Here is a 25,499-nt window from a genome sequence, read left to right on the forward strand (position 1 = left end):
AAAGTTTGTGATGTGTCTGTTATTTATTTCCTAAAACAAATTTCACTAATGAGGGAAATCGATTGATTTAGATAAGTTAGGAAAGTTAGATTCAAATCTATTATTTGTTTCTTAAAAATTTGTTATTTGTTTCCTAAGATAAATTGAACCAATAAAAGAAATCGATTGGTATGAATAATTTCAGGAAGTTAGATCCGTGATTTGTTATACGTTAGGAAAGTCCTGGTTGTAATAAAGAGTGGAGAGAAAAATAAACCGATGGACCAGAATGAGAGGGGTGGTGGGAGGAGAGACGAAAAAAACCCAGCGAAAATAAACTTTGGAGACTATTCACCAACTGCTCCATTAGAAGTAGATAGAGATACCGTTCACTCGTGGTTGTCATCTTCGCTGCCACTGCCTTGTCTTACCTGGCATCCTCCTTCATTACCGTTGCTGAATCAGGTCGGTGGGAGCCAGCGCATCCTACATGAGACGGTTTGCACCGCTCGATGCATGGGGGAGAATAGAAGGCCCACGAGGACTCTAGGGAGGATGTAGAGAAGGCATGTCGTGCACACCACAACCTTTTATGATTGCGTGGGCAAATCCTCACACAGCCTCCATGGTATGTATGGTACCACAACCATCGTCCTAGTTCCCTTATAAGTAATTTTTAATACATGATTTTGTTGCACATTTTATGGATGTTTAGCTTTGTCTTATGGGTTCATATACCAAATATATTTGGGTCTATTAATTGCTTGAAGTAGCACTTGTAAGTTTTGCATCCATGTTGCATTGTACATTGTTATATTCGGCATGTCATATTTATTCTATTATTTGACTTCACTGCTATAACAATCACATGTATTAGTTGCCTTGCCTTTGTAGTGCTTTATATAATCGACGATGGGATGCATGTGAAGGTTTGTTGGAATGTCATACTCATATAAGTAAGATATATGTACAAATATGTGATCGCTTTAGCTAAATGGCACTTGACCGAAAATTTTGGGGTGAATCGATTTTGAGAGTTCGCCGGAGTGAGTGGAGGGATGGAAGGAGAAGGAAGGGGCTCACCGGAGGGCTACCCCATTATCTATCTTAGGGTTTAGGGTATGGGCGGTGGGTGGCGGTGGTGCAGCTTCGCCAGAGAAAAAAACAAGACGCGGGCGGGGCTAGAGGGATGATTGGGGGCGGTGGCAAGACCGGCTGTGGGGAGCAGTTCCGGGGAGGGCAGGGCAGCGAGGCTGCGCGGGAGCGCCACAGGCCGTGGGCAGTGGTCGCAGGCGGCTTGGCCGGTGGCCCGTGCGTTGGCCTTGGGAGGAAGAAGAAGAAGTATTCGTTGTTGAATGAAGTTTCTAAATATATTTTTTGTGAATATACATGTTTTGCTAGCTAAATTTGGGATCTAAAATCCCGTTCCTAACGTTTATTCCAATCTGAAGGGAGCAGTTCTTTAGGATGCAGATCTTGAATTTGTCGCCAAGACTGGACACATATTTAAGACCTGCGGAGCCTGGCAGAAATGAACTCCTTCAAGTCTCCCAAGTTCTTGAATCTGCTACAACGTTGTCAAAGGTAATCTCTCATTACCCTCACCAAGTCATCCTTGTGAAAAGTTTCATGGAAGTTTTTCTCTTTTGCTGAAAAATATTATTTCATGGAACTTCTTTAAAAAACACGAGGTACTCCAATTACTAAGTAATAACTAAAGGAGAATATTGTATGATAAAATGACTAAAGTTGTTAGTAATGTACATAAATAAATAAAAGTGAATACCGTTGTTTATAGTACCAAAAAAAGTGCCTAAGATGCCCAACATCCCAACTCTTTTATGTCATTTTTCAAAGTGGGTTGCATGTCACAAGTAGATGTAAAGAATGCTGTTGCAGTCGATCAATCCAGAATAGATCGAAAGGATGGCAAAAGACGAAGAATAGTAGGATTCCTAATACCCTTAAAAAATATACTTCTCCAACTAAAATAACAGATGGTAAAAACTGATAACATATGAACGGAGGGAGATCAGGAGAGATCTAAAAGCATCTTCAACTTTTCTAGATGTTACGCAATTGAACAATTAAATTAGAAGCTGTTGGTATCACCACTACCAAATTAGTACAACCATGAATCCTAAATAGCTTAACAAGCTTTATATGCATGTCCTCGGGTAAGTAAAAAAGACCAGGGAGTTGTCAGCGATTGCTACCCTCAGGCTTTGAAGAATTTCTCTCCTCGGGCTTTGAAGCATTTCGCTCCAGCATTTCGACCTGGTTCATCGACTTTTCTTTCCTCTGATGTAGCTCTCTGAATTCCTCAGGGCTAAAGGGAGGAGGCAGATTGCACGGACCAGCGACGTTTGCAGACTTCACCATGGAGTCCTCCATAAACTTCTTCTCCCTGCCGACGGCTTGGCAGGCCAAAGATTCGGGACAGACCTCAACAGCTTCAGGAGGCTTGGTTGGCTTGAATCTTAGGAGCTTAGCGTACTCCGTTAAGAGGTGAAACATGTAATCATATACATATTCCATACTAAGTTCTTGTTGAATGAACTTGCTTCCCTCCTTCCCTATTTTCTGTGCCTATGAACAGTTTTTGAAGAGGAGGTGTGAGAACATGTTCTTAACACATACTATCGAATCCACGGGAAGTATGGTATGATATTTTCTACTTCCTCCAACACATATTAACTGTCGCTAATTTAGTACAATTTTGTACTAAATTGGCGATAATAAATATGGATCGGAGGGAGTACTAAAGACCAATGTGTTTCAGCTCATACATAAAAAAAAACAGTTAAGCTCATTCCTAGCTGCTAGATAGTGCAGCATAACATACCTTTTTCTTGTGAGAATTTCCCCAATCAACAGCATACTTTATGGAGTTACACTTACTGTCATCTCGAACAGGCCAATAGTGCTGAGTGGGCATCAGCACCCTTGAAAAGAAATCGTAGTATTTTGGGTTAATCACCAGCGTCATTGAATCACAAGCTAGGATATACTTCTTGCTAACTGACCACGCTGATCCTTCGATGTAGATCTTGTACCTATCACCCAACATAACAATTTCAACACCGATGACAGAACAAACAAGTCTTACAAAACTTTTAATAAGAGAAAGGTAGAGAAGAAACCTGTGGGTGCATTGACTGGCCAAATCTGATTTTTTGTATCCAGCCTTGCTCTCTTTGACCCAATCCTAAATGAAAACAGCAAAAATAAGCAAGCTATCAGCCATATAGGCAACATCAAAATTATTGTGTTAAAAAAAGGGTGTGTTCAAGGTCAGAAGGATTAGAAGAATTATACGATCAACATAATTCGAAAATATAGAATAGCATTTCGAACTTGTAAGAATAAAATGGGATGTCAAAACTCCCTTCAAGTATAAAAGAGCGCAGTGCAACCTAAACTCAAACAAGTACCTGTTTGTAAATCCGTGCATTCCATTCTTGCTCACTGGAAACATTACACTTAACAAGCTCTTGCCTTATAGCTGCAACCTCTGGATTCCCTTTCCAATAAGCATAAGGCTCTCTATCTATCCATCTGACCTTCCTATTGCCAGCATCCAGATCCTTTTGCAGCGCATCCCAGGGCTTTATATTGATCTCAGCCCTATCCGCACAAAAGTCAGTTTAAGCGTTTGCACTTTGTTTAGAAATCAAAGCATAGAAGAACAAATTTAATTTGGATATGCACTTCAAATTTATACACTTCCCAAGATACAGAACTTCAGGGAAACATACTGATATTTTACCATTTGCTTCCAGTTTGCGTCCATTGATTTGCTCCATTAGCATCAGAACATCGGATTTAGTTGATACGAAAGTAAAAAAAAAGTGCATTCGTACGTTTCATACATACACGAAGATAATGTACCATGTATATTGGACAACTATTTTGATCAAATTTGGAAAGTCCTTGGGTCTGTCAAAGACTCAAAGCTTATGTACTGCAAATCATGTCTCACATGAAGAATATTGTCTTTGTACTACTATTCCTAGTAAAAGTATGATTATCATAACAGTAATGGTGCACGAATCACAGGTGATGATTTAATGCTGGGATTTTTCAATTGCATTATTAATGAATAGTGACCCAGATGTTTGGAAATAGGAACGCACAGAACGTGTAAGAAATACAAGAGCGAAGAAAGGCAAGAGCAGTTGCTTACCAGCCCCAGAAAGACCAGTCCGGGAAAACTATGTCGAGTGTCTCATTGTCGCCGCAGTACCGGAAAAGCGGCGGCAAGACGGTGGCGTTCTCCCCCTGGTACTCGTCAGGGTGGACAACCGGCCAGTCCACGCAGTCGAACATGAGGTCGAGATCGGGGATGCGACCAGGGTAGCGGCGGAGCAGCTGGAGGATGCCCCAGATGGTGAAGAGGTCACGCGTCTGGAAGGCCGGCACGATGCGCTCGATGTAGGCGCGGCCATGGAGCACAACGAGGCGGAAGTTGGCTGTGGTGCGCGCACGGTCGAGCATCGTGCGGGTGATGCCCCCCGCCGCGCGCCACGGGTGGAGGTCCTCGTGGATGAAGCGGAAGTAGGCGGGGCAGGAGGTGTTGGCGGCGGCAGTGGGGGGAACCAGCTGTGTCTCGGAGACAGCGGCGCATGTTGCGTTTGAGGAGAGTGCGAGGCACAGAGTCTGAGAGATGTTGCTTGGGATGTCAGGGTCACCAGCACCTGGCACCGAGCAGGAGAGGGAGTATGTGGGGAGCGGCGGCGGCGGCACAGCAGGGGTGGCAGGGATGGAGGTGGAATGCGTGGCGGTCAGGAATTCAGGATCGCCTGCATGGACGGAGATTGAATCTGTGGTTGTGAGTATTCCTGTTAGAAAGCTGATATTTTCGCAACAAATTTGAAATTCTTTTCTTTAGTACAAAATTTCTCCTTTTCTAGGGCTCTAGACAAGTCGAAAGTTAAAATGGCTGGAACTCGCCAGTAGGTATCCTACTAGGTGAAAATGTTGCTAGAAATTCCACACAGAAAATTCTCCTTTTCTTATTTGATTGATCAGATAACATTTTATTTTTGTAGCATGAATCAGCCCTGTAAAATACATTCTCCAGAAAAAAATCATGTAAAATGACATTTCATAGCAAGTGTATATGAAAACAGAAAAACAGAGAGAGGAAGATCAAGCAAATAAGAATGGTGAGTAGGCTTACCTACCGGGTTTGTGCGCCACCGATCTAGATTGGTGTCTGCCAAATTAGTCTGCATGCATACATGTATGACAACAAAATCCATGTTGGTAAGATCAGTATACCAGATGGCAGTAAACATCAATAATGTTAAGAAAAACAATAGTGTGCCAGCCTCACGGTGGTGGTTATCCAGCGGACGGAGACGAGGACGCCGACCACGACAACGAATACGAAGAGGAAGACCGCGGTGGCGGTCACCGGAGATGACGGACCGCCAGATCTGCTCCACCTCCGGGCGTCAGGCGCGGAGGCGGCCATCGCCCGCCTGGCCGCTCTCGGCCTCCCTTCCACCTCTGCGTCTCTTTCAGGGCCAGAGACCTGCTTTTGACCGCGGTGGCGATGTGCTCTGCCCTGTGAAAGAAAGAAACAGGGAAAGAATGAGGTGATCGTCGCCGCAGAAGGGAACAGAACGCCGATCGCTGAGGAGAAGGCGTCCACGTACGTGGGCTCGTGTAGCTGCAGGCGGGACGCGGTCAGAGCAGGTTGGTTTCGCTGGCTTACGTGTGAGGCGGAGGGAGTTTCGCAACAGACCGAGATAAAAGGGGCGGGGGAGCTTTGCTAGGGAAGAGGGCCAAAAATTTGGGAATCCAAATCCCAGTTGATGATCGAGCTGAGGTTTTCCCCAATTTTAATTTCGGAAACCCTAAATCGCCGAAAACTGCAAACCCTAAAACGCCCAATCATGGTGCTGTGTCCTCTCAGCTCTAGCGGGTGCCGCACTTCAGGAAGACGATGCGGGACGCCCAGGCTACGCACAAGCACCGCCGTCGCCGTCGCCGCATTGGTACTGCTTGTTATGGACTGAGTGATGCATACATCCTTTTGTATCAAAAAAAAACTTGTTATGGTAACCAGTTCTAAAAAAACTAGTTATGTTTCTGATCCTTTTAGTTTATTTTTTTATTTTTGATAAAACATGAAATTTATTTATAAGAAATGAACATTTCTTAAAATATAAGAATATTTTAAAAGCAAATGTTTTCTAAAAAAACCTAACATTTATTTAAAAATTCATGAAATAAAAAACATCCCAAACATAATTTAAAGTTTTGGGATTGTTTCAATTGGACCATTATGAAAAACATAAAAACCCAGGAAAAATGTAAATTAAAAAAGAATAAAATCTAAAAATTTGGTTAAAAAACAAAAAATACTTGACCAAAACCTTCTAGAATTTGTAGCAGCTAGTTGGGCCAGCCCATTAGTGTGTTGGCCCTGTGCGATTCATCATAATGCGACGAATTGGACCCTCCCTCAAGGAACAACCCTAAACTTCCTCATTTATTCGTGCGGCTGTCCGGAGGCACATTTGGGCCGAAACTCCTCACCAACGGGGCCATCATTTATTCGCGGATCGTCATAGTCCTATTTGGACCCAAATTGGGGTTCATGCCCACATCAGCCCCAGTCCGCTGAAACCTTTCCTTTCCCCCCTTTTGCTCACCTTTGTCTCATTTTGAGCGCTCCTTCTCGGATTAGTCGTTGCCAACCGCTCTAATCCATCGCCCTCCCAACGTAGCTGCTGCTCACTGCCATTAACTCTGTCCACCGCATGTCGTCATTCCCCCTATCACCTTTTCCCTTTGCAGTGGCATCGCACATGCATCCCAACCCAACCACCACATATCTCACATCTCTCTCCCCTGCCCAAGCCACCTCGTCAGTCATTGATGGATGGCATGACACTCAACGGCTCGAATCCATAGCCTCACGAATAATGCGTGTGTCACTCGCTGAGCCAATGCCATGGTCGCAATTTTTGCCAAGCAAGCAACTGACGAAGAGCTCGCTACAGGTAGGCATAGGACACTGGCTTCATGCCGTCACGGTCCAGTGTCTCAAATGGCATGAAGAAGAGCTTCCCCTTCGGCATGGACTCGACATCAACACGTCCTACCATGTCGATAACTCGCTGCAGCTTCAATGACAGCAACAACCCGCCCCAACCATGGTATGTCACGTAATCTGTTTGGCTAATTGGGTGGTCGAACAACCAAACAATATACTTCGATCTTGTTGACGCTTTTTTCATTTGTCATAGGTGTATGATACATGTGTGAACCATGTGTGATGCTGCAATTGAAATCCATTTTTGTGATGCATATTGTCGGACAATCTCGATGTGGAAGTGATGAACAAGACCAATGATGGTTAGCACAGTAAGAAACTGATGGATGATGCCCATCCTAATCAATTTCATGAAATTGAAGATCAAATTGCCCACATTGGAAGTTAGGAAAATAACCAAAAGAGGAAGTGCATACATGATGAAAGAATATCAATTACTGTGCATCGCATGGTTGGAGGTGACACCATATCCAATATGTGAGCGGATCAGGAGGGTTCGGCATATAGGAGGAAGATTCAAGAATTCTTCCACGAGATGGAGCATTATCCCCCATTTGCAATTGTGGGTGAAACCGCAACGGTAACTCACTTAAGCATAGGTGGGCAACGATTCAAGATTGTTTGCAACAAGTTACGTGACCAAGTGAAAAGTTGAAACCCAAGTGGCGTTAGAATTGGTATTCACACTTGTAGGTTTGCCTTTTGCTCGTTTCAATTGCTCCATGTTCATCATGATTTTGCCTATGTTGGAAGATGTTCATGTGTATGCCAATTTCTACAAAACTTGATCATATGAGCTCAAGCTGAAATTTCCAAACTCCAATACGAGGAGAACTATTTTCATGGAACGATTATCTACCACGAATCCTCATATCGTTTGCCGCATGGTTGTCTGTCATCAAGCAGCAGATTCCGGTCTTGAGCCCAGTCATCTCAATAGGGTTGAGCGCGATTGATCATTGTACATCTAGCCGGTACTATGGAGAATCTCCCCGCCACAATCAACATCTAGAAGCACACCTGTGGTACCTCTATTCTTTTCATACCAGCAAGAGCATACAGTTGTACGGAGTCAAGTCATCCTGACACGTCTCATTCCTAAATGTACATACGCATCATGCGTTTGCTCCAGCTCATATCACTTCCTATTTTACCACACCTCAAAGTGAACCCTTAACGCCTGATGCTTGAGCAAAGGCAGGTGGCTGCTTAAGTGCTAAGAGCTGCGTTTAAACATTTGAGATACAAACAACTGGAACAAAAAAAAATGGAAGAACGTCCCAGACCTCTATAGCTTCTGCCCTGCCAACCATCTATGTCTCCCCTTTCTATTCCAGTCGTAAGAAATGTTCGCCATCCTTTTTATGAGTAGGATCCTAAGAAATGCATCATTTCACCCACCATGCATTATTTTTTTGATTTCTACGTACCCGCTTCATAATAATTAGGATATGCTCTCATGCAAAAGAGAAAAAAGAAGAAGAAAAGAAATGATATTTAAATGAAAATCACCATAAGGAATATGCATGTTTGTGTCCCTCAGAATAAAAAACGAGTTTGAGTGGATAGAATTTAACTTTTTGTTCACTGAATTTTTTACACCTGGCAATGGAATGCTTGTTTTTGCACCAAAACTAACGTTTACGTGCAATACTCCATCGTGTTCATGTGTAATCCTTTTTGTAAAATAATCAAGAAAATGGAAGAGCTCACTTGGTAGTTAACAGACGTACATCCCATACAATATTTTTTTTCTTTCAAATTGTAGTCGTTTTGTAATTTTCAATTAAGATTTTGATATTCTTTGCTTGACCGTACGAGCTGAAGCTGGAATTTCCAAACACTAATTCAAGGAGAAACTATTTTCAATGGGACAAATATGTATTGACATTCTCTAACACGACTCTCCTATCAAGCAGTGGATTTCCCACTTGGGCTCCAGTCAACCTGATAGCACCGAGCCGGCTTGATCATTGAGCATTAAGCTGGTGTTATGGACAATCTCTCCGACACAATTAACCCCTAAAAGGATGCGTGTTGAATCTCGATTCATTCAGAGAAGCAGGTAATTGCTGTCATATAGAGTCAAGTCATCCTGATATATCTCATTCCTAAATCCTTTTTATGAGTAGGGATCACGAGAAGGGCCACCATCCTGATACATCTCAATTTCACCCACCATGCATTAATTTTGTATTTCTGCATGTCAGCTTCATAATAACTAAGATCTGCTCTCATACAAAATTAAAAAGAAGAAAAGAAATGATTTTAAATGAAAATGACCATTGGGAGGACATGCTGTTTGTGTTTTTCACAATAAAAACGACTTTGAGTGGATAGAATAGTATTTTTTTGTTCAGTGATTTCTTCTCACATGGCAATGGAATGCATGTTTTTAACCAAAGTTGACTTAGGTTACAGCCAGGCTTTCTATAAAACGCGATATGAACATAATCACTTGCACACAATTCACGAAAAACGTCCTTCAAATAGTTCATCTGAATTCTTGGTTGCGTTTTTTTTGCCCCTTTGCAGATTATTCGTGAAATGCATATTGTTCATAAGTTGCTACATTTGTTTTCTGTAATTTATCTTTGCGCCAATGGCGCATCGAGGCATCTAGTGGTTCTAATAATCGTACGCAGTTCCTTTAATTTTATCGTGTGCAATTTTGAATTACTTTTGAGAATTGGGTAGAGATTCATTAATCAATGGGAAGCATTAAGAATGCTTGAAAATTTTCAATAATCTCGCTCAAGCCATGATATATGATACATTTTGAATGAAAAATGTAAATATGCAATGTTGAATGTTATTTGTGTATTTGCTAGAAAGCACAACCTATTGAATCATAGTTACCGCACATACATTGTTCTAAGGAATCTTGTGTCAAAGTTTCAAAACCCTGTGCGTAGTTATCATCTTGAGAACTACAATCGCAGTAACTAAATGTGGTTGATTATATCGGAATTGTAACCACCCTCTAATGTGCCAATATAATGTGTCAACCGCACTAGAATCGTCATTGTTGTCTTTTTCATCCCATCATCCTCCCACACTCACTACACCACAACACTTGATTGGGGGCAATTAACTGCCGGGAGAAATACCCGACCAAGGCAAAACAACTGCCGGGAAATTTGTTTCTGCCGGTACAAGCATCTCGAGGCAGGGAAACTGCCGGGAGAACTTGAGCAATGATGGCACATAAACTGCCTGTAGGTTGTAGGGCGTATTGTCTGCCGAGACAACTAAACGACGACTCATAATCTGCCGGGGATCGACTTTGGCGCGAGGCCAAAATATCAGGCCCAAGCGCGCGCTAGCGCGATGAGGGGAAAGCGCGCGATTGACCAAAATTTTGGCCCAAAACAAGACGTGCACGCGTCGGCCCTCCACCAGATAAAAGCGCCTAAAAAAAAGATAATAGCGTCGCCCCCAAATCGACGTCCAAATCCTTCGTGCCCTCGGCCATACCGCAGCCGCCGCCGTCACCACCCATCGTACCACCGGCCCCAACCATCCCACCGCCGCCGACCGCCCTCCATCCCGAGCACTGCCACCGTCGCCACAACCACTCCAGAGCCGCGGGGGCGGCCGCCCTCCATCCCGAGCACTGCCGCCGTCGCCCCAACCACTCCAGATCGCAGTGGCGTCCGCCCTCCACCCAGACCACTGCCGCCGGCGTCCACCCACCACCGTCCCCTACCTCTCCAGACCACAAGCGGCGAACACCCTCCTCCGGCTAATGCCTTCCCTCGTCACCACCCATCTCGCGAGCTTCCTCCCCGAGCAGGATTCTTCCCCCCACAAGCTTCACCCGAGCACCAATCGGGGCTGCCTCCTACGTCCTCTACCCCGAGCAGTGGAGCGTCGACCATCCTCTCCTGTGAGCATCTCTGCCTCCTCAACTTCCCGCAACCACGAGATTTGACAGGTGAGATTTCTTAGATCACTGTAGAAAAGCCTACCGTTCAAGCAACTTGAGTTCTTAGATCTAAGTCTTAAGCGACGAGATGTTGAGGACATGCCTTGTGACAGCATTCAAGCACATGAATGTGTGTAGCTCTAAAATATGTGTACATAGTCTATTAGTTAATCTGAGAAGGGTTCCTCGAAAACAACTGAAGGTTAAAATTATTGTAGCTGAAAGCACTTATGCCTTCCAACGTTAAGCAAAGTGTATGAGGCCTAGACTTCAAATATTTCCTATATATTTGATAGTAGAGTTGTAGCAACTTCCAAGATTTCTCAATATCATGTCCAAGTGTTTATAATCTTTATTTACACAAATTTATATTTACTGCCCCCCTTTGTTTGCTCCCTCTGTTCCATAGGTGGCACACAGTTTGAAAACAGAAGTAGCGATTTAGGTGGAGTATGTCGAAGGACTCAAGATTGACATTGCTTAGTATAACGTGATCAGAAAAGGTTCGGCTACAATTGTAACCACGAATTAGATATTTGTTCGTTGATACTAAAGTTATACTAGCTTCCTATATTTATCAAAACCATGTCCAATAGTGTTTATAACCTTTCTTATAAAGATCTGTACATAAACTTTAAAACTGTTGTCGATACAAAATTGAAGCTAGCTTCATATGGATTACTTGAGTTAAACTAATTTTATTTAAAGATTCCCTTTGTTGTACTCCCTCCTTTCAAGATAGGCGGCACACAGTTTGAAAATAGAAATCCTAATTTAAGTCGAGTGAGTGGAAGGACTCAAGCTTGACATTTTTTCATATACCATAGTTAGAAAAAGGTTTCTTACAATTGTAACCACAAAATACTTATTTGTTCAGTTTACTTCTAATAGTAAATATGATATTTCCTTAGCATCTCGAATATTTAGATTCTAAAATTGGCAGCTAACATGTACTCCCTCCGTTCCTAAATATAAATCTTTCTAGAGATTTCAATATGGACTACATAAGGAGCAAAATGAGTGAATCTACACTCTAAACTACGTCTACATACATCCATATGTAATCCCTATTAAAATCTCTAAAAAGACTTATATTTATGAATGGAGGAAGTAGTAAGGTATTCTAAGCTATAGATGACCTACCAAACTGTATCCTTTTAGTGATTTTCACATGTAGACCAATGGATTATGTACATTGATAAAAGTCAACATATTGCCGATTAAATCTGTTTTCACCAAAAAGTAGAATTATGTGTGCTTAAGGACATGGGAGAAATCAAGTGTAATTTTAACAGGAGAATTTACGAGATTGAGCAGCTTTATGATTTCTCAATGCAAATTTACATGCTCCTAACTATGTTTGTGCACCGATTCTTCCATTATATTCTTAGGATATGGCTAAATACAGTTTTGTCACATGGATTCGTCCTTATTTTGTTATCCAACTCACTTGAATGGAAGGTCATGCAAAGTAATGGCTCAGAAGAAAGGTCATGTGAACTTAATTTGTTTATCCGTTTATGTTACTGACTTGACCTTTTGCTGAATGTATTAGGTTTCAGTTTGTCCATCTTTTATGAAATATAAAAAAATGCAGAAATGTTGCAACAAAATGGATCCGATTCCCCAATATTTTTTATACATCATTCTCTAATTTATGATGTAGATTATTATGTTATAGTTTGAAATTCAAATATAAATATCATTACAATTGTGATCTGACACAACACCTATATACAGGAACCTGCACCATTTTAATCTGCATCCATTTTAGTCCATTTAAGTATACAATAAAATTAGGCAAAATGGGAATATAGAGGAGAAATGAAATATCCTACCTAAAGATTTTCACGTATGCAGATACTGTGACTTCACTTATGATAGGAGATCTCAGGCTCCTTAAGCAAACCCTTGATAGACATGAAGACCAATAAGTTAATATATTTGTGTGCTGAACAAGTTTCAACCCGCTGCTGTCACTGATTGCTTCCTACTCCTACTTTTTTGTATGGGGACACTGATTGCTTTGCGTGGACACCAATCCTTTTTTTCACTTTGCTTTCTTTTGCAGCCATATCATCCAAAGGGAGAAGGAACCATCTAAGGCGCATCAAATCAAGCTAGAGGTCTCTGCATACATTTTAGTTCAGTAGCAGCTTTTCGAAAGGTGACAGTGGATACCATTTTATCCTGTTACAAGCACATTATTTTAATGAGATGAGTTTATTGTTGGTGCCTTATTTGTATGCCTAACAAGTTGGGTGCTTTTCTTCATGGGTAGATCATAATCTCAACCTTTAGGTTACTATAAACAAGTTTGAACGACAAGAATATCAAATTATATTTTTACTGTTTTTTTACTATTAGTTGAATGGAACGAGCTGTGTACATCAGCCTGGTTCAAATCCTTTTCATCAAATATGAACGAGCTGTGTACAACATCAGCCTTCATTCAAATTCCATGTACTGAATAAGTTCACAGCGTGTGCTGCTACAGCCAACGCCCAACAGCAAGGCAAACAAAGAAGGCATTAGAATACTTGTCCTTATGTGATGTAAAAATTGCGTTTTTATTGTGCTATCTTGTGCTTCCGTACTAGTTGCATGTTCATGTTACAACAAGTTTATTGTGCTATGAGAGCTCCATTTTGAGTTTTTGCAGGTTTCCCAAAGATACACTAGTTGATGGATATTTGGATGATCTACAAGCTGCTGAAGGTTTGCAAGACCTGCAATTAAGTTGGTGGAGTGATAATGTAATGCGCCTTCTTTGTCGAACCTGGAGACTTTGGCAAGTTCTGCTCATTTTGGTGCTTGTTTTGGCACATAGGCCACTGTATGCTCATTCTGGTTGTGTGACACATCTAGAAACATATATACTTCTCCCTTTGTAGCACTACATTGTAGTTGTGTGGCACATCGAAAAACATATATGTACCTCTTTTTGTGGCAGAACTTGCTTATATATGTTCTATGTTTATCGAATCAAAAGGTTTTTTATGAGGCCTATATGTCACTTTTAAGTGTATGTATGAATTGTATGATATGTCCTGATTGCATCAACATAATGGATGAATATTACATTAGGGATGCCTACAATAGTTTGCTGAAATAAAAGTACTGGCAGAATAACTGCCAGGTCAACATGCTTGTGCAGGCAATTGAACTGCCGGTAATTTTAGTTTCATGTACATGATCAATCTGCCGAGAGAAAATAGACTGCCGGCATATACATGGGCCAGGGCAGAGAAACTGCCGGCAAAAGTTTATCTGCCGGAAGAAGTGATCCCCGGCAGCCGTTCTCGTGGCGGTTCTATCTGCCGGGAGAAATACTATCCCGGCAGTTTGCCTGCCCTTGTAAGTGCGTTCTCCCGGCAGTTTTCCTGTCCTTAGATCAGTGTTGTGGTGTAGTGACTCTCTCTGCAATTTCTGGCAGCGCAGCCATGGCTTCCTGGAAAGGGCAATGGAACCAAGACTCCTCCGGCGACAATGACACATGCAGTCTCGCTTTAAGCAAGGATTCATTGGGTGCGCCATCAATGACGCTGCCCTGCCGCCCCTCCAGTTTTAACGACCTCGAATATATCAAGTTCATTGAAAGTCCAAAGCAGTCATCGGAGACCGACTCGAAGTTGGAGTATCCCGAGACGGAGATGGATCACTTGGAGAACCATGACGAAGACGAGGAGGAGGAAGGGGAGTAGGAGAAGGAGGAGGACGACGACGATGACGATAAGCTGACGGTCAGCGGCACGAAGCGTCCTCGTTAAGACGATGGCATGGAAGGTGCATTTAAGAAGAAGGACTAGACTGTTACCTATTTATGTTCTACCCCTATGTAACCACTTTGTAATGCAATATTATCTCAAATTTAGTGGGGTTTAATCCCTTAAATTGAGTGTGTGTATTCTGAAGTTGATGCAGTCATCTATCCTAGAGTTGCTCTACGTCTGTTGTTATTCTGCGGACAGATCATGCTGTTCATCTGCAGACATAGCAAGTCAAATCGCACATGATTCGCATGGTGAAACTGTGATGATGGTTCACAGTATCGCACACAGTTTGTTTAATTAAATTGTTTGCCCAGTAGAGCACAAAATTCTCACTGCATGATTTGCGCTGTCATGAGCCACCGCACATGAGTGGCCTCATAAAAAAGCATGTGCAGAACTTTGCAAACTATGCCTGCATTACGCAACATGTGTGATGCTTCCCATCATCACACACAATTTGTTACTTAAATTGTTCGCCAATCGACGCACATAATTTGGAAAGTTTTACCGTGCGTGTTATGACGATATATCGTACATACATCTTTGGACTGAACTGTGTGCTCTTTATCACACATGATTTCCTTCTCAAACGTTAACTGGAACCAATGGATCTTTCATTGCACATGTTTCAATTTCGAGCACACATTTTTATTTGTCTGACATGTATTACGCACAGTTTGCAAGAAAGGTGAGACAGCTCCCGGGTGCCCCTACACCCTCATGGACAGTAAATAAAAAACGAAAAAAATATAAAAAATCTGAAACTTTTGGTGATCAAAGACGATCAAACTTTTGATGGTCTTGCAAATTATCAGCCACAAATAACACTCGATGAGCCCTCACAAAAAATAACAAAATTGCTGCTCAAAAGTGCACATAAACTTTGAACATTGAATTTATTCTTTTAGGTGATGGCTCCCTGAATGTTATTTGAGAATGAAACTTTGCAAAAAAACATTGAATGTTTGATCATGTTTGATGTTCCAAAGTTTCCGATTTTTTGTTATTTTTTCATTTGTTTTTGAATTTACTGTTCATAGAGGGTATAAGGGCACCCAGATATTGAGAGCCTATCTCCACAGTTTGATCCAAGGGCATACGATATACTCTCTCCGTTCCTAAATATTTGTCTTTCTAGAGATGTCAACAAATGACTACATACGGAGCAAAATGAGTGAATCTACACTCTAAAATATGTCCATATACATCCGTATGTGATAGTCTATTTGAAATCCTAAAAAGACAAATATTTAGGAACGGAGGGAGTATGTCTTAATAGCACAATTCTGCACTAGAGCTAGTACAACCACTGCGATGCCACTCCACCGAATTGGTCGAGGTTTCCCCATCGCACAACCCAGGAAGGTGCTCCGCCGGCACCCTCCTTGGAGCCTGCACGTGATTCGTCGATCGCCTCCTTAGTTAGCGGCAAGACGAGGGGGAAGGGCAGGGAGTTGTTCTGTAGTCTCTCCCTGCGATCCCTTCGGAACCCCTCAAAAACCACAGTGTTGAATGTATACAACTTCAAACAAGATGAAATCCTATGAAAGAAAGGAAATAGCCTGCTGAATCGGTAGGTACTACAAAATATGAATATCATCTTTCAATGAAAAGATGCAATATTTCGGCAATGAATAAAAATACAAATTAAATATTACTAAACTGTACACTATGGAGAACAGTAAAAGAAGAATTTGCAGAACTCGTACAACGACGCACTTGCAACTTATTTCTTCCGCCTATCAAAACTATAGCGCCTCCTCTAGGTTTACCTAACATGCTTGACATAGCTTGTGATGAGGGATTTGTCCCGTCTAATTTCCCCCCTCCCCGTCGATGCTCGTCCTGTCGTCATGACCGAAGTACCAGCAGTCACCTTTTAACGCACCACAAGGAAGCACCCATGGCTTGGAGGTTCCGGTGGCTATATCACACACCATGGGAACGTCCGGCCAGTCTATCCAGTACGCGCAATCAGCTCTCACCTCTGGGACAGTGGGTCGCACCACCACCGGGCTGCTGCTTTTGCCGAGGAACACGGAGCAGCCTCCCAGATCCTTCACCACGTCCCAACATGGCCAGCATCCCGGGTCGTACCTCAGGAGGAAAATCTCGTCGGCACATATCCTGAAGTTCCCGCTGCCCAGTTTGACGGTGGCACCGGTGTTCTTCCACACCTGGTACAGGCTGCCATGGCAGAAGAAGATGTGCTTGGTGACCATCTTTGTGGACACAACGTCGTAGGGCGGGACGTAGGCGGCGGTTGGGTTAGGGTCCCACACGAGGGTCGGCAAGGGCTCGATTAGGGCGGGCTGACCGCCTCGGGGAATGAGCAGGACGTCCACGGCCCCGCATGAGTCGAGGAGGTACACCTTGTCCCTTCCAGCGTGGAAGGCCATGTCGTCATAGCAACTCCCCTCAGCGACGTCGACGGTCGTCCACTCCTTGCCTTCAGTGCTCCTGCCGCCGCCGGTGTCGATGTAGGCTACCCTGTTGTTACAGCCGTACAGGGCCACGGCTGTCCAGCCGTCGTTGTGGCCGGGCGGATTCGGATTCGGGTTCTGAACGAACACAATCTTGCACACGGACTGGTTGTCCCCGGGCGGGGACACGAGCTGCACCGTCTTGCGGGCGCGGGATTCGACGAGGAAGATCCTCCGCGTCGAGTAGCTGGCGAAAGCCGCCATGTTGACCAAGTTAACCGTGCGCTCCTCGTCCATGGCGATGGCGAAGCAGCCGTTGCCTGAGCCGACGGCTCGGGCGCGGCAGTAGAAGCTTTGTTGGGGTTCAACAACGACGGAGGACCCGGTGTGCAGGTGGAACGAGCGCCGCATGGGGATTGAAAAGACGGAGGCGATGTAGTTGTCGTGGCCCTGGGCGACTGAGAGAAGGCACGGGTACAACAACGGCGCGAGGGCGGACCGCCACGCGGTGCATACGCCGCAGAGGGATGTGTAGTCTCTCAGAGTCACGCCGTCTGTGGCGGCAATGGACACGAGGAGCTCGCTGTTGAGGTCGGACCAACGGGAGTGCCTCGGCGGCGCCATGGCGTGCCCATTGCTGGCACTTGGTGCCGAGGAATCGACCATGGCACGTTTATGTTGGTCACGGAGGACGGAGCCAGGGTTTCGTAGTAGGGGAGTTTCCCATGGTTTTTGCAAGTATATGTACTTGGCAGCGTGGGGTACCGTTTCTTGCTTCGTATCGTTCACGAAGTCAGGAACAGTAAAGGTTCCGTTCGTAATCCGAAAATCAACCGGTTGAGGAGTACTCATACAATACAATCAGAGCACGAGTAGGTACGTTTAAGTACGCCAGTCCTTAAACAAGAAAGTAGTAGCGAATCAACCTGTAGTTGAGTTGGTTAGGTGGACAGTGGTATCCCCAATCCATCAGGGTTCAAATCCTGGTGCTCGCGTTGATGCGCTTTCAGTGGGAGGAGACGTTCCCGTCGACGACGAGACACCTACGGTGACTTCGTAAATCTCAAGATGATATGTTGGCTCAGTCTCTCGAAGGTGCTCATAGGGGTAGGGTGTGCGTGTGTGCGTTCATAGGGATGAGTATATGCGCGTGTATATGAGCGCTTGTGTCTGTACTGATGCTAAAAAAAAACAAGGAAGTAGTACAAAATAACCGACTACCCTTATCGCAGGAATCTTGCACTACCAAGCGTCCACCATCACCGAGCCCATCACATATACAGGATCCCTCACGCCATCACCTTTTTTTGGCGGGTTCATAAGGACTTTTATTCCATACTAGTAAGCATGCATGTGCAACGCACGTCTCAAACAAAATGAGTTGATATAATATAATATTAAAATATATTTTCAAAAGAGTGTCATATTTTGTGAATCTACTTTTTATGTTAGTGAGTTTTTATTACCGAGCAAACTGTCTTTTGCCAACGATATGAGCGCGCGTGTAACACATGATCCAGAAACATGTCATCACATAATATGCACGATGACATAATAATTGTATTATAATTTGTTACAAAAAGATATTTTAGAGTCAATAACTATGCATCTCTTGAAGGTCCATCTTTTCAAGCAATGAAGGTCCATCTATTGATGCGATCTATGATACTTCGTTCAATTGATGGGATATTGTCTTGAGCTTCATTCTCTTCATACTTTAAAATATGCATCAAAAATTGTTTTCTCAGTTCAAAATCATCCTACATATGCATTATGCAACATTGTTATAACAAAATAATGTGCAATGTGTATACAAATAAGCATGATGTAAATACTAACCTGGGGTATGGGAAAATATAGCTGTCCATCGCACAATGAGTGCATGAAATTAAACACCAAATAACCCGATAAGGCACTGCATTTATAAAATATTACATTGTCTATTGAATAAATCAATTAATCTTGTAATGCATTGAAAAGATTCATACCCATGTGAGTTTGTTGGAACAACAGGAACTTTCCATTCCCATTTAGAGATGTCGTCTTTGAATGCAGGGTTTGCAACTTGGAGCGCACGGTTTAGGTTGTTGACCACAGTTTTAAGTACAATTTTTCCCAAAATAGGTATTGGTATCGGATCCATAATTGAGACAACTTTTTTATTTTAATCGAAAACAAACAATAGAAATATCCCACAAATATCCCAAGGCAATAAAATCTGCAACGATGCATACATTTAAAAATTTAAAACATTAGTTAAGACATGACAAACCATCGTTACAAATTAAAATTTTAAAACTTACTGTATGACACTGTGAAATATGATACTCATTACTGTCTGGCCAGCTATCAAACATCCATTTCAACGTAGCAATGTCCATATTTCCACGATGACGTGAGTCTCGTGCATAGTAGGACATGAACTAAAATAAGAAAAAGAAAATATTAGTTCCATGAGGCAAAATGTAATACATGATTATAATGACTTACACAAAAATTTAGATCCATGTAGTGACATGGAATGTCTCTGTAAAGCTGGACTTCATGGCGCGCTAGTATCCGTACAGCCATATTGAAGCAATCAACATCCATGCATTCATCATTATATAATATGTTTTTTATTTGTCTCAAATTCAAACTAATGGGATAAGGATCAGAGATTTTCACCCATTCGCTTCTGTAAAATTGAAATATGTAAATTATAATAAAATCATACTAATTTATTAAAATACAAAATGAACTAAAAATATATGGCTTACTCTAGTAGAGCGACATCATCAACCATACCGATGAACAAACAAAGTTCATCTATTAAGTCATCATTTGTTGGAGTGAGAGAGGGCGAAAGGATAAATGATTGCGACTCCTGCTCAACTTCTGACGATGTATTCGATGGTTTGAGGTTCTCAGGGGGTGTTTCCAAAATCATACAATCCGTGGGATCTGTGTTGTCTTCGTCATCTTCAATGTCTCGATTTCTTATATTATCATCATTCAATTCTGAGTCCACTAAAATGACGGCTAGTTTTGTTCTAAAATCTGTGATATGATCCTATTAAAACAGAACTCATAGTTAAATAGTGATACACCATAGAATGTAAGTATAATGATACACATCAAAAAATACCTGTGTAGGAGAGTCAGACAAAATTTCTCCTGTGAAGTACTCCATAAAATTTACCATCCACAAATCACACGATGACCTGCATGATTACAAAACTTAATATATTCAATAGTTTCTTTTATCAATTTTATAGATATTTATATAATAAGACTTTTAAAATCATCAAATGATCATGACTGTAACAAAGAAGTGATGATAAAGAAAATCCCGCGCTCACTCATAATCCCTCTCTGGAATGTATGAAAAATAATGTAAGAAGTTAATATAGTTTGGTTAAACATGCTTAACAGTGGAGATTAGTGAAGTAGTAGTATTAAATAAAAAAACTCAGTTAGTGAACCTTCTACTGCCCCCTCACTCCCTCCTCCACAGGCACACACCGATTTCCCATTCTTCCCTCCCTCCCTCTATCCTCCTTCACTGTCACACGCCAGATTCCCCATCCACAGCCAGCGATCTGTGGTGGCCGCCACTCCCCTTCATCACCACTGCCAGCCGCCGTGGAGGCCCTGATGCGCCCCGCCCTTTCCCTTCGTCAGCATCGCCGGTGGGCGCAGAGGCCCGCGATGTGCCCCGCCCCTCCCCTTCGTCACCGCTGCCGGCGGGCGCGGAGGCCCGCGATGTGCCCCGCCCCTCCCCTTCGTCACCGCTGCCGGCAGGCGCGCAGTTCCTTGATCTGCCCCGCCCCTTCGTCACCACTGCCGGCGGGTGCGCAGGCCCTTGAACTGTCCCGCCCCTTCGTCACCACTACCGGCGGGCGCGCAGGCCCTTGATCTGCCCCGCCCCTTCTTCATATAAGGTCGCCGAGGTGGTCGAGGAGGCGCTCAAGCTCGTCATGCGCGCCGGCGACGCCGGGGACCTCCCTCCTCCTGACGCACTTGCCGTCGCCGCCATGAGCGTCTCCACCTTCTCCCGCGCGCCATGAACTTCCCTTCCCCACTGCTCGGGACGCCAGCAAGTACAGTTTCAACTCTTATCCCTCGATCCATATGCTTTGCTCTCCGACAACAACTTTAATTGGCTGTACGATTCGGTCCGGAGCAGGAGCTCGCTATCTGCAGTTCCTTCCTTCCATGGTTGACCACGAAGAGCTCTGCGTGCTGTGCTGCTGCTCGGGACCCTCCCTTCTCATCGCTCGTCCGGGTCCAGGTTAGTCTCTCCGACCCCTGCTTGTCCCCGTCAAATCGGTGCATAGCCTCATTTTATTCTGCAGTCTGTATCCTTTCAGCTTCTATACTTTTATTCTTATTGTGGAGAAATTTGTTTTGTGATGCAACTAATGGGGACACACAAAAAGCACATAATGTCAATTGCTTTGAGTTAGAAGGTATACACATCTGTCTGCAGTCTCTTCTTAATACACTCTTCCCTTGGCCATGCACTGATGTTTAAGTCTTTCCATTTATCAGATTTTAGTTCCATTTGAAGCTTAGCATATTGTACATTTTCCAGTCCTTTCAGCTGTTGCATGAATAAATGACAAAGTATCAGCATCACAATCGAAGAATAACAGAAAATTGTCTTATCAAAAGATGGTGCAGTGGGACTAATAACTAACCATAGCAGTGAGGTCGTTGCGGTTCATTCCTGGGCCTACCGAGTCGAGCACCTGGATACATCGCTTCCCGGTATTTATAACTGCTAGGTACCAATGAAACTCTTCAATGTTAACTAGAACGAATATCTGAAAATAGGTTTTTTGTTAGTTTAGATCCCATATATACAAACATTTGTCCTCTATTGAATTAATATGTACGGAACTGAGACTCACCATATCATGTTCCAAATAAGTTTTAGCTCTATGTAATACCCATTGTGGTGCGTCATTCCGTATAGAGCTAAATTCCTTTATCATCTTAGAGATGCATGCATTCTCTTAGAACACACTTCCACCTGACCTCATCTGTAGATGTTGCTTAGCACTCATGCAATGTATGTATGCGTCTATGATCTACAATATCAAGTGCACACCTTGGTTAGGAGATAACAGGAACTCATGTTAATAACATCCTCTTATCATAAAGCTACATATACTTACTTCGTCGCCAACAAATTCTCCTTCGGTTAAAAGGCATAGTAATTGTAATTTTTTGAGATATGAGTCGTTGATGCTCACTAAATTTCTTTTATCGCTTGGTTCAGTCATGATATTTTCAATCACGGACCAATCATCGCCGGTGCAAGCATAATCTATCATGATGTAAGTCAAAACATTTATTAACAACGAAGAAAATAAATGTAGCAAAAGCAAGGCATAAAAGGACTTGTACGTGCCTTCTGGAGCCACCACATAGTTTGGTGCTTTCTTGGGGTTGTTATGTAGTCGGATTGGCTTCACTGTTTGTGGCCTTTTCATGCCGGACGTTTGTGCTAAATCTTCGTCCTCATCTGCCACCATTTGTTCACTTCTTTCATCAAATGATAATTCCTGAAAGCCACAATACAAAGAATAATTGGTATGCAGGATATAACATAATTAGAATTAGAACTATTGGGACATAGTTGAAAAAGAAAAGATGCCTCTGTCACTTCGGAGACTTCGGAATCAGCGGACTGCGTGCTCTGCTTTTTCTCCACTTCTTCTGTGTTGGCTATTCCATTTGATTCTACCAGAGTGTCCCATATAGTTTCCGCCCCTTCGGTGCCCAATGTTTGTGCTAATTCCTCATCCTGAGCTAGCCCCATTCGTTCACTTGTTTTATCGAAGGTTAATTCCCGAGAGCAACATTACAAAGAATATTTTGTATGCAGGATATAATATAATTAGAATTCAAACTATTTGAGACATAGTTGGGCAGAAAATATGCGTCTATCACCTCGGAATCAGTGCCCCGCGTGCTTTTCTTTTTCTCCACTTCTCCTTTGTCGGCTTTTTCATTTGATTCTGCCAGCTTGTCCCCTATAGTTTCTGCCTCTTCGGTGTTGAATGTTTGTGCTAATTTATCGTCTTGAGGTGGCTGCATTTGTTCACTTGTTTCCTTGAAGTTTAATTCCTGAGAGCAAATATTACAAAGAATAATTCCTATGCAGGATATAATATAATTAGAATTAGAACTATTTGGGATAGTTGAAAAGAAAGCATGCCTTTATCACTTCGCAATCAGTGGCCTGCATGCTATTATTTTTCTCTACTTCGTCTTTGTCGTCTATTCCATTTGGTTCTTCCTCGCTTACTAACTGAAACACACAATAATATAATATTATGTAGGCATGATATTATTATACTACAAATTACATATTGTTTTGTCCCGGCAGAATAAAAATAATAGTGACATGTGAAAATAAAAACCGCCTTTTTCGACTTGGGGTTTCGCATGCTTGTCTTAGGGTATGACCTCATCAATCTGCATATTTTCTGTATCATCGATGATGGTTTGTTCTTGTATTGCCTTTGTTGAGTCGGTGTTCATATCCTCGTATTTGGTGGTACGCTCATTCTTGGCTCCCCTGCCGATGTTTTCCTGAAAACCGAAGCACATATTATTGTCACGCTGTAAAAATAATAGTGACATGTGAAAATAAAAACCGCCTTTTTCGACTTGGGGTTTCGCATGCTTGTCTTAGGGTATGACCTCATCAACCTGCATATTTTCTGTATCATCGATGATGGTTTGTTCTTGTATTGCCTTTGTTGAGTCGGTGTTCATATCCTCGTATTTGGTGGTATGATCATTCTTGGCTCCCCCGTCGATGTTTTCCTGAAAACCGAAGCACATATTATTGTCACGCTGTTAACATTAGGCCCCTAAGTTCTGTTACCTTGAAAAACAATCTTATATGTTGGGACGGAGGGAATACATCACAACTGGGTGCACATATTTTGAGATGTTTACTTTAACTTAGTGGCATCATGACATTCTTTCCAACAAAATTTCAGTATCTGCTTCTTTGTCTAATTGTTCATTCAATCAACTTTTTGATATTCACTTGCGTGAATATTCTCTCAAGTAATTAGGTGGATGTTGCCCAAAGAATTTCTAGAGTCACACAAAGCATCTTGGCAATTTTGTGGGGTCACACAGGGCATGTTGATTCACTTTGTTGGATCCCCTCTAGTGACCATGTTGCCTTGTAGATGTGAAATCGTGAATATGATGTAATTACAGAGAGATATCGTTACCATGATGATAGCAGATTGATCCGCACAGGCCACCGGGGATTGTGACCCAGACATGGAGGACGATGGTAGTTCACCACAGACAGATGCTGGAGAGACTTGCGGTGTAGGAGGCCGGCACGGTGGAGGGGTGTGAGATGCGGCAGTCCTTTGGGAGAGATGATGAAGGAGAGGTGGAAGGAAACCCTACGATGCAAAACCCATTGCTTCTTTCTGCTCCTGATCAAGAGATATATTGTTGTAGGAAATATGGAAGGTGGAAATCACGGGAAGTATACTTCCATAGCGTGAGGATTGGGATATGGAAGGTGGAAATCACGGCAAGTATACTTCCATAGCGTGAGGATTGGGAATCGTGAGCGTTATCTCAGGACCCACACTTTCCTTTAATTTATCTTAGGCCCAATGCTTTTCCTTTTTTGCTTTGATTTATCTCAGGCCCAATGCTTTTCTTTTTCTTTTTCTATTCACCACGCATACACAACTAATGGAGTTATTTTCGTAATACATTTTAATAAAAAAATATTGGTTTCAGCTCATCGGAACGTATCTTTGATTTTGTGTGTGTTTTCTCTTACCTTTTTATATACAGATACATAAGGTTTAGTTCAGTGGCTGTGCTGGACAGGAGGGGCCAGGGAATTGCTTTAAGTTGTTCCAAGAGATGTGAGCCTGATAAAACGATGACATAGCAGATTTCCACTGTGGTGAGTTTCGTACTTAAGTTTTATTATTATATTATTGCTGATCACGTGTAAAATAAAATTTTGTAATGAGAAGATACACGCTATTTATTTCAGCCAGCTTAAATTTTTCTGGTAAAACAAACTTTTGTCCTGGACGTATGTTCAATATAGTAGTAATAATGCTTGACATTATCAAGAAGCAAGTCGTGTACAATATATTATTAACAACAATGATGTGTGTTCTTCAGAATTATATGCATAAACAGTTGCATACCCAAATCAGTTACATTAAAACACAACCCATTCGGTTAATTATCCAAACATGGAAATCTGATGGCCCAAAAGTGGAGCACAATCTCAGCTGATGCTGAACTATAGGCTAAACAGCAAGTGAATAGCA

General features: G+C 42.6%; 1 protein-coding gene and 1 long non-coding RNA gene across 2 annotated transcripts; one reads left to right on the forward strand and one right to left on the reverse strand.

Annotated features, from left to right (window-relative positions):
* Positions 1-2,019: 2,019 nt before the first annotated feature.
* Positions 2,020-5,449, reverse strand: LOC119367138 (protein O-glucosyltransferase 1-like). The gene is made up of 7 exons (XM_037632742.1): positions 5,318-5,449; positions 5,162-5,210; positions 4,166-4,802; positions 3,414-3,606; positions 3,123-3,187; positions 2,825-3,035; positions 2,020-2,568 (listed from the first exon to the last, which is right to left on the reverse strand). The coding sequence occupies exons 3-7, from the start codon at positions 4,474-4,476 to the stop codon at positions 2,182-2,184; spliced, it is 1,167 nt and encodes a 388-aa protein (XP_037488639.1). The 5' UTR covers positions 4,477-4,802; positions 5,162-5,210; positions 5,318-5,449; the 3' UTR covers positions 2,020-2,181.
* A 5,282-nt stretch (positions 5,450-10,731) lies between these two features.
* LOC119367139 lies at positions 10,732-13,886 on the forward strand. The gene is made up of 3 exons (XR_005176214.1): positions 10,732-10,985; positions 13,048-13,143; positions 13,639-13,886. It is a non-coding gene; the product is annotated as an uncharacterized LOC119367139 (long non-coding RNA).
* The last annotated feature ends 11,613 nt before the right edge of the window (positions 13,887-25,499 follow it).

The sequence above is a fragment of the Triticum dicoccoides genome, chromosome 2B (genome assembly GCF_002162155.2).
Source record: "Triticum dicoccoides isolate Atlit2015 ecotype Zavitan chromosome 2B, WEW_v2.0, whole genome shotgun sequence".
Taxonomy (NCBI): domain Eukaryota; kingdom Viridiplantae; phylum Streptophyta; class Magnoliopsida; order Poales; family Poaceae; genus Triticum; species Triticum dicoccoides.